The 9822-nt window shown below is 46.2% G+C and overlaps 1 protein-coding gene across 1 annotated transcript; it reads right to left on the reverse strand.

Moving 5' to 3' along the window:
* Positions 1-636: 636 nt before the first annotated feature.
* On the reverse strand, positions 637-9341 carry LOC309525829 (uncharacterized protein). The gene is made up of 3 exons (XM_082211440.1): positions 9307-9341; positions 5345-5414; positions 637-2470 (listed from the first exon to the last, which is right to left on the reverse strand). Exon 3 carries the CDS (start codon positions 2437-2439, stop codon positions 1027-1029), a length of 1413 nt encoding a protein of 470 aa, XP_082067566.1. The 5' UTR covers positions 2440-2470; positions 5345-5414; positions 9307-9341; the 3' UTR covers positions 637-1026.
* Between the last annotated feature and the right edge of the window lie 481 nt (positions 9342-9822).

Raw genomic sequence — 9822 nt, forward strand, 5'->3', positions numbered from 1 at the left:
GCGCACAAACCCCAGAGTCTGTCAAGACTGGCCCGTTCGGGCAGGGGTACCTTTACCATTACCTTTAATGTACCTTAAACATACCAAACATTATAGGTTGCAGTTTACAAGTATTGACAAAGGTTTTGAAATTTTCTGTGATGCATCTCATGCAGTGGAACAAAATAGTTGCAGGGGTGTGTCTGGTATGGTGTTTTGTTATAACGGTTTTTACATTTGAATGGAGGTCCCAGACACAAACCATTATTTGTCTCTCCACAACAGAGAATGAATTATGTGCATGCATTCAGGCCACTTGTGATATAGAATGGTATCTGCAAGTATTTGCCGAACTACAGATGCAAGTAACACTACCAGTAAACGTTTACCTTGATTCCCAGAGTGGACTCGCTATCCTGTGTTCAGAGACCAATATGCAGCGCACTAGGGTCTTAAGGTTACGTTTACAGTTTGTAAAGAAACTAATTGCTGATGAAATGATTGTATTTCAGTATGTTCCAGGTGACAATCAAATTGCAGACATTTTTACTAAAGCTCTTCCAAAGGTTACACATGAAAGACATGTACAAAATATGCTTTATGTTTTTGTTCCACAATAATGAATGGCAGGAGAAATGTTGAATGGTCACTTTAAAATGTGAAGGTTCATTATTGTTTCACAAGTTGTGTATGTCTTTAAGGGTCAGAGCCAGGGCAAATAATGAGACCCAGTCTTACAGCTGTGAAACATAGCAGGTGCTGCTAAGGTGTGTTAATCAAGCTGTGTCAGCATTTGGGTATAGTATATAATGAGCAGCAATTAGCTCCCTCATTACCCTGGGGGATGGGTCGGTGGTTGGGTCTGGTTTGTTGTTGATGTATTTAGTGTACAAGGAGTTTTTCTTTTTGTTATTAAAACCTTGTTTAAGTTATTTTTGAGTCCCTTTTTAATGCATGGTCTCCCCAGCAAGCTCTCTGCAGCGCTACTAAACAGCAAATAGCAAAGAGTTTTCACTTCAACTGAAGCTCATTCCACACTCTATACATTCAAATGGTTTTTCCCATGTGTGTTCGTTGATGTCGTTTACAGTGTCCACTTTGACTGAAGCTCTTTCCACACTCTATACATTCAAATGGTTTTTCACTTGTGTGAGTTCGTTGATGTTCTCTTAAGTGTCCCCTTTGACTGAAGGTTTTCCCACAGTGCATACAATTAAATGGTTTTTCCCCTGTGTGAGTTCGCTGATGTTTTCTAAGGGTTTCACTTAGACTGAAGCTCTTTCCACACTCTGTACATTTAAATGGTTTTTCCCCTGTGTGAGTTCGTTGATGTTGTCTATATTGTCCACTTTGACTGAAGCTCTTTCCACACTCTATACATTTAAATGGTTTTTCCCCTGTGTGAGTTCGCTGATGTTTTCTAAGGGTTTCACTTAGACTGAAGCTCTTTCCACACTCTATACATTTGAATGGTTTCTCCCCTGAGTGAGTTAGAGTATGTCGTCGAAGTTTCCCACTATGAGCGAAGCTCTTTCCACACTCTATACATTCAAATGGTTTTTCCCCTGTATGAGTTTGATGATGTTGTTGAAGTTTCTCACTTTGACTGAAGCTCTTTCCACACTCTATACATTTAAATGCTTTCTCCACTGTGTGAGTTCGTTGATGTAGTCTATAGTGTCCACTTTGACTGAAGCTCTTTCCACACTCTATACATTTAAATGGTTTCTCCCCTGTGTGAGTTTGATGGTGTAGTCGAAGTTTCCCACTATCACTGAAGCTCTTTCCACACTCCATGCATCTGAATGGTTTCTCCCCTGTGTGAGTTCGCTGATGTATTCTAAGGTTTCCCCTTTGACTGAAGCTCTTTCCACACTCTATACATTCAAATGGTTTCTCACCTGAGTGAGTTAGAGTATGTCGTCGAAGTTTCCCACTATCACTGAAGCTCTTTCCACACTCCATGCATCTGAATGGTTTCTCCCCTGTGTGAGTTAGATGATGTCGTTGAAGTTTCCCACTATTAGAGAAGCTCTTTCCACACTCTATACATTTAAATGGTTTCTCCCCTGTGTGAGTTCGATGATGTAGTCGAAGTTTCCCACTATCACTGAAGCTCTTTCCACACTCCATGCATCTGAATGGTTTCTCCCCTGTGTGAGTTCGCTGATGTATTCTAAGGTTTCCCCTTTGAGTGAAGCTCTTTCCACACTCTATACATTCAAATGGTTTCTCACCTGTGTGAGTTCGTTGATGTCGTCTTAAGTGTCCCCTTCGACTGAAGGTTTTCCCACACTCTATACATTTAAATGGTTTCTCCCCTGTGTGAGTTCGATGATGTATTGTAAGGGTTTCACTTCGATTGAAGCTCTTTCCACACTCTATACATTCAAATGGTTTCTTCGTTATTCCTTTTGAATTTACAGATGGCCCCCCAGAACTCTTGCCTGTCTTCTCCATCGTCTGCTTCAGAGTGCAGGGAGACAAAATCCTGTTGGTGTTTCAAGGGAGAGAACAAAGGAAGATGATACACATCAAGTTCAATTGGCAGTCATCCCAATTAGTATTTATAATTATGATGTGCCACCAGATCTCATGCCCGTTTCCTGACACAGGGCTATCCTAGTGTAAATTCTCTGCCTAGGCCTCTCTCACTGTCCTTTCTCCATTTGCATCACTCCTGGACGTACCTCCTCTATTTCAAAGCGGAATCTGTGTCACACTGAAGAAGCTCGATATTAAACATCAATATATAACTGCACTTAATGGAAACTTCAGCCTTGGATATTTAGCATTGATTCATTCATGGGATGAAGCTGTTAGTTTTATTGCTGGAGACACAAATTTATTCCTGAGATATCAAATACATTAATAGTATTATGTCATGGGGTGTTGGGGCTGGGATAGTACCTCTCGTGGGGGACATATAGGGCTCCTTCTGGGGTGATTGGTCCACCATTAATCCCCAACCTGTACTCAGCTCTCACCTGTGGGTCCTAGACGCTGTCAGCATGCAACAGCAGACACAACCAAAGAAAAGCTTCGACAGGCCATCTAAACCAGTTGAGGATAATTGATGGGTCTCAATCCCTTGATGAGTCGGGGACTTTCACTGCATGCGATGACAGGCTCTGGCACAATGAGCAGACGAGACCAATAGTGTCTCCAATGGTCAAGCAGGTGGTTTCTGCAAGTGCCGTAGAGGGAAGTGAGGGGCTCATCAACCTGGGAAGGGAGGCCAAGCAGCAGAAGGAAAACTCTGATCCTAAACCTCTGCTGCCTTGCGTGAATGTCTTCAGGAAAAGAAGAGGCTAAGCAGTAAACGCTACACGAATCGGGAGTGGAGTCCTTAAGATGATTGTGTTGGAGTGTTGTGGGTATCAAGGAGTTAACACTAAGCTAAGTGGAAATGTTGACTCAGTTTCATGTGGCGAGTCAGCATCCCAAGAGATGGGGCCCTGCCTGTCTCTAGCCAGCTAGTATACAGAGGTATGCTTGACTTCTCCACACTGGCTTCTCCCCTGTATGTAGGAAGGCTGATTTATGGTACTTTATGATGCTGCAGGACTGCAGCTGGAATAAAGCTCTCCTTGCAACACAGCTGGACTCCTGAGTGCTTTATATGGAGCTTCTATCGGTCCTAATACATTGCAAGATGTTGGATGAAGTCCTTGTACGCCTCCTTCCGGTAACTCCTGGGGCCAAGCTGGGGCCAAAAATATTGCTCTGCTTCCCTTTGGACCATATCAAGAAGGTTGAGAAGGTAGGGCTGCCATAGGTCTGCTCCCCCCCGGGAATCGAGGAGGATTTTCACAAGATCGGCAAAAGGTCCACCCAGACGTCTGGCAAGGCTGCCGTTTCTTGTGAGGAGAACCAGAACTTACAGGGTTAAACAGTTCTGTGTGACATCTCACATCCTGAGGCCTGGTTTTGTTCACATACGGGAATCTTTCTTTGCGTGTGAGTTACTTTCGCTTTTAGCTGTTGAGCCGGAGAGAATGTCCGCCCGATCTCCGGGGTAATTTATGATGGTTTTTCTGTACATAATAAAGCCTTCTTAGATTAAGCAAGAAGCCTGTGTACAGACTGGGATTTATCACCCACACAAGGCAAAACCGCTGCTGCAATACTCCATTACATCCCGAAGATTTCTATGGTGGGAAACATCAGGAAAGCTCAAAAGCTGCTTCTTTTGGGGAGAATTTGTATTTTTAGAAAGCTCAACAACTCTGTCCGGATTTTTGCCTTTTTAAACGGGGCCACCCTGCTGGAGAAGATGGCCTTGTCGTGTAGGGAGCCCAGGACCTCCACACACACTGCCCTGTATTCTGCGGGGGTTACGTCTGTGCTTCTAACACCCCTGTTTGACTTCAACCTCATGGAGACTCTACATTGTGTCTCGAGGCAGATGGATGTCAACAAAAGGGGGTTGAAGGACAGAATCTGACGTTTGAGAGAGGAGGTGCAGTCAGAGATGCTTCCACCAGAAGAGAGCCTGAGGGGGGGAAACCATCGTTACATGACATTTAGGACCCCTGCCTCCATTTCTCAGACTGAATTGTAACTCAGAATCTCGTTTGTAACTCAGTTCAGAACCTTCAGATCTATCCTCTGGTTGGCCGTCTTCTGGAATATAAACCAGACCTCTTTGAGGGTATCATCAAAACCTTCATTTACTGTGGGCACCTTGGATTCGGAGTCTAGGTATCAATCATAATCCCTGAAAACGTGTCTCAGTGACCCTTGGTATCTATACCCACCCGGACCTCCCAAGTGAGTCTGAGCTCCTAGAGGAAACATCTATGGTGAGGTGCGACACCTCTGGCCCTCCAGATGTGGTTGGACTCAAAGCACCATCAGCCCAAGCAAGGATGGCCAACGACCAGGGATGATGGGAGTTCTACTGGAACAGCATCTGGAGGGACACACTTTCTCCATCTTCCTCCTCTGAAAAAGCTAAATATCTGTATTGTTTCCCCCCTTCCTCCGTGATGTGTAACATCTTCCTGATACACTCCAAGCAACTACACACATTCCCTAATCCTGCACCATTTACTTCCTGAGGCGGCTCCATTGTGTCCACCTTCTCAGAACCACCCACCATTTCAGTAGCAGTCCTTCAGTTCCCAGCTATTAGTCCCGTCCCGGAGGAATTATTCATCTGAATCCCAGGGGCTGGGAGTCCTGAGTGGGGAGACAGCTGTTGGCCCTGCTGGGGGGGGGTTCTCCTTGCCTGGTCCTTGTGAGAAGAGGATGATGGACGAGGTGGGCCCTGATCCTACTCCAGCAGGACATTTCTCATGTTCCCACAAACTGAAACGGGACCTACAAAGATACAGTCTCCCAGGCAAGAGGAAGGACATACCTCTCAAAGTCTCTGTATTTTTCTGTTTCAAGGAAGAAGTTGAGCTCAGACTTGCAGATCAGATTCTCTCCTGTGCGGAATAAGTAAAACGGAAGTGCCATTTAAATCACTGGAAAAGTATTCAATAATATTCATGTGTTGAAGAAAGTATAACAAAGTAGCTGGTGTCCCATTAAGGGCTAATAAAAGTATTATGGCCTCAGCATTTGTGGGCTGCAGGCTGAGGGTGTGAACTGTGGACCAGGAAGACTCACAATCTCCATTATCCTGAGAGTCTCTTTGTAGATTTTGCGTAGTTATTTTGGAATTCCTACCGCAATATCGGTTAATGAAAAGTTACGGATGGAGTTAATTACACGGTTGCTGTTAACTATCATCCCAAACACAAACGCTCACTCACATACTGTCTGTAAATTTGGCAATCTCACACCCCTTGCCTATAATACTGGCAATTCCAGGCCTGCAGATGCACAGCCCTGGGTGTAGAGCCTCCAGCCACAGGTATTGTCTACCGTGGAAATGCCCGAGATTGGGGCGGATTATGGATCTTTGGATGCTGATAGATTGCATCTCAGTTTGTAACCCACTCTGACATTGCCTACAAAAAATAAAAGTACAGTGGTACTCCGCTAGATGAATGCCCCACTAAACGAAAAGCGCGCAAGACGAAAGGGCTTTCCGTTTTTTTTCTGCTTCACAAGATGATTTTTTCTATGGGGTTGTCTGGCAAAACGAATTTTTTGGAGGGGTCTTGCATTTATTTTGCCTTTTCTGAAAGCCGCTAAGCCGCTTATCTGCAAATTGCCGCTTATCCGCTAATAGCCGCTAAGCCGCTTATCTGTCAATTACCGCTTATCCGCTAAGCCTTTGATAGCGGTGCTCCGCAAGACGAAAAACCCTGCAAGATGAAGACACCCACAGAACAGATTAATTTCGTCTTGCGGGGCACCACTGTAATAGAAATGCCTTCTGGATATACTTATATATAAACCCTGAAAGCCTTTCTATAGCATCCTTCTCCCATATTCCTAGATTGGTATATATACATCATCAGCACCACCACCATCGATTAACCATGCAGTGGAAACACTTAAGAATGGGAGCCTGAGAGAGAGGAAGAGGTATCTGGCTACTTCCTGGGAGGGGCTTCCAGAAGCAAAGAGCCGCTTTGGAGAAGGCCTTCTCCTCCCTCCTCCCCCTCAGGACCTTCCAGCTTTTTCTCTCTTCTCCTCTCCAAGGTGGACCAAGGGTTTGACTATTTGGAAAACTCAGCAGTGGCCAGAGGATTGGAAAAGAACAGTCTGCATCCCAATCCCAAAGAAGGGCCATGCCAAAGAATGCTCCAACTACCGCACAATTGCACTCATTTCACACGCTAGCAAGGTTATGCTTAAAATTCTACAAGGAAGGCTCAAGCAGTATGTGGACCGAGAACTCCCAGAAGTGCAAGCTGGATTTAGAAGAGGCAGAGGAACCAGAGACCAAATTGAAAACATGCACTGGATTATGGAGAAAGTTAGAGAGCTCCAGAAGGACATTTACTTCTACTTCATTGACTATGCAAAAGCCTTAGACTGTGTCGACCACAGCAACTATGGCAAGTTGGAGTACTGTGTCCAGTTCTGGGCACCACAATTCAAGAAGGACACTGACAAACTGGAACGTGTCCAGAGGAGGGCAACCAAAATGGTCAAAGGCCTGGAAACGATGTCTTATGAGGAACGGCTAAGGGAGCTGGGCATGTTTAGCCTGGAGAAGAGGAGGTTAAGGGGTGATATGATAGCCATGTTCAAATATATAAAAGGATGTCACATAGAGGAGGGAGAAAGGTTGTTTTCTGCTGCTCCGGAGAAGCGGACACGGAGCAATGGATCCAAACTACAAGAAAGAAGATTCCACCTAAACATTAGGAAGAACTTCCTGACAGTAAGAGCTGTGGAATTTGCTGCCAAGGAGTGCGGTGGAGTCTCCTTCTTTGGAGGTCTTTAAACAGAGGCTTGACAACCATATGTCAGGAGTGCTCTGATGGTGTTTCCTGCTTGGCAGGGGGTTGGACTCGATGGTCCTTGTGGTCTCTTCCAGCTCTATGATTCTATGATTCTATGAAGTTCTTAAAGAAATGGGAGTGCCGGATCACCTCATCTGTCTCCTGAGAAATCTCTATGTGGGACAAGAAGCTACAGTTAGAACTGGATATGGAACAACTGATTGGTTCAAAATTGGGAAAGGAGTACAAGGCTGTTTATTGTCTCCCTGCTTATTTAACTTATATGCAGAATTCATCATGCAAAAGGCTGGGCTGGATGAATCCCAAACTGGAATTAAGATTGCCGGAAGAATTATCAACCACCTCAGATATGCAAATAACACAACCTTGATGGCAGAAAGTGAGGAGGAATTAAAGAACCTTTTAATGAGGGTGAAAGAGGAGAGTGCAAAATATACTCTGAAGCTCAACATCAAAAAAACCAAGATCATGGCCACTGGTCCCATCACCTCCTGGCAAACAGAGTTGGACACGACTAAACAACAATAACAGCAATGCAGCCAAGGATCAGTGGGGAGAGGACTGAGCTTCCAGGGAGGAAAGGGTGGGGGAATCAGTGGACCCCCCCCCCTTATCAGGCAGAGTGGGCAGAAGGGAGAAGCCAAGGCAGACCCACCACCGGAGATTCCTCCTCCAGCGCCCAAGGATGGAGACATCTCTCCAAAAGGAAGAGTCTCCCTCTCACCCTCCCTCTCTGCTCGGCTGGCCTCCTATCCCCCAGGGATGCTGCCCTTCCTCCCTCAGCCCCCCATCTTCCTCTGCCCACCTACCTCCGTCCCACAGTCTCCCCTGCGCCCAGAAAGCCCCTTGGCACCAACCTCTCCATCCGGAGGGGCCTCCCAAGACGGGCAGGGAGAGGGGGGGGTCCTTTATCAAGGCCTAGTTCACTTCCTTTAACCCTTTCGTGGACTCCATCTCTCCATCAAGGCGCAGGAGCTCTTTTGCGGGGAGGGGGGAAACTAGGCTGCATTTCCCCCGAGTCAAAGACCCAACTGGAGACCTTTGCGTCCCCACAAAGACATCCTCAACGGCGCCCTGCTGGAGGCGCCACCTGGTGCAAAAAAGCAACCCCCCCCCCGGCTAGCCCACCCCCATAGCTATGGCTCTGTTTCCGGGAGGGGTCTCTGTCTTTCCCTCTTCCCCCTAAATCGCCCCCTTTCCCACGCAGCCTCTTTACCTCTTTGGCCTCTCTGGACCTCCGCCTCCCTTGCTCGCTGTTCCGGGTTCCTTCCCCGCAATAGAAAGCGGAGTAGGGGGGGGGTGAGGGGAACCAGTCCACCCACCCCCCTCCTCCCCTTCGGGAAACCTCCCACTTTCCGCTTTGCCCCCCCCCCCCGGAAACTTCCGATCTCAGACTTGCAGATCAGAGTCTCTCCTGTGCACAATGAGTAAAACGGAAGTGCCATTTACGTCACTGTAAAAGTATTTTGTTGAAGAAAGTTATAACAAAGTAGCTGGTGTCCCGTTAACGGCTAATAAAAGTATAATGGTCTCAACTTTTGTGGGCCACAGGCTGAGGATGTGGACTGTGGAGCAGGAATACTCGCAATCTCCATTATCCTGTGAGTCTCTTTGTAGATTTTGCGTAGTTATTTTGGAATTCCTACTGCAATATCGGCTCATGAAAATTTATGGATGGAGTAAATTACACGGTTGCTGTAAACTATCACCCCACACACAAACTCTCACTCTCATACAGTCTGTAATTTTGGCAAGTTCACACCCCTTTCCTGTAATACTGGCAATGCACAGCCCTGGGTGTAGAGCCTCCAGCCACAGGTATTGTCTATCATGGAAATGCCCCAGACTGGGACGGATTATGGATCTTTGGATGCTGCTATACTGTATCTCCGTTTGTAACTGACTCTGACATTGCCTACAAAAACGAATAGAAATGCTTTCAGGGTATACTTACGGATAAACCCTGAAAACCTTTCTATAGCATCCTCACCTCATCTGTCTCCTGAGAAATCTCTATGTGTGACAGGAAGCTACAGTTAGAACTGGATATGGAACAACCAATTGGGAAAGGAGTACGGCAAGGCTGTATATTGTCTCCCTGCTTATTTAACTTGTATGCAGAATTCATCATGCGAAAGGCTGGGCTGGATGAATCCCAAACCGGAATTAAGATTGCTGGAAGAAATATCAACAACCTCAGATATGCAGATGCCACAACCTTGATGGCAGAAAGTGAGGAGGAATTAAAGAAACGTTTAATGAGGAGGAGAGCGCAAAATATGGTCTGAAGCTCAACATCAAAAAAACGAAGATCATGGCCACTGGTCCCATCACCTCCTGGCAAACAGAGTTGGACACGACTAAACAACAATAACAGCAATGCAGCCGAGGATCAGTGGGGAGAGGACTGAGCTTCCAGGGAGGAAAGGGTGGGGGAATCAGTGGACCCCCCCCCCCTTATCAGGCAGAG

This window comes from Podarcis vaucheri, assembly GCF_965113315.1.
Source record: "Podarcis vaucheri genome assembly, chromosome: 2".
NCBI classification, from domain to species: Eukaryota; Metazoa; Chordata; class Lepidosauria; order Squamata; family Lacertidae; genus Podarcis; species Podarcis vaucheri.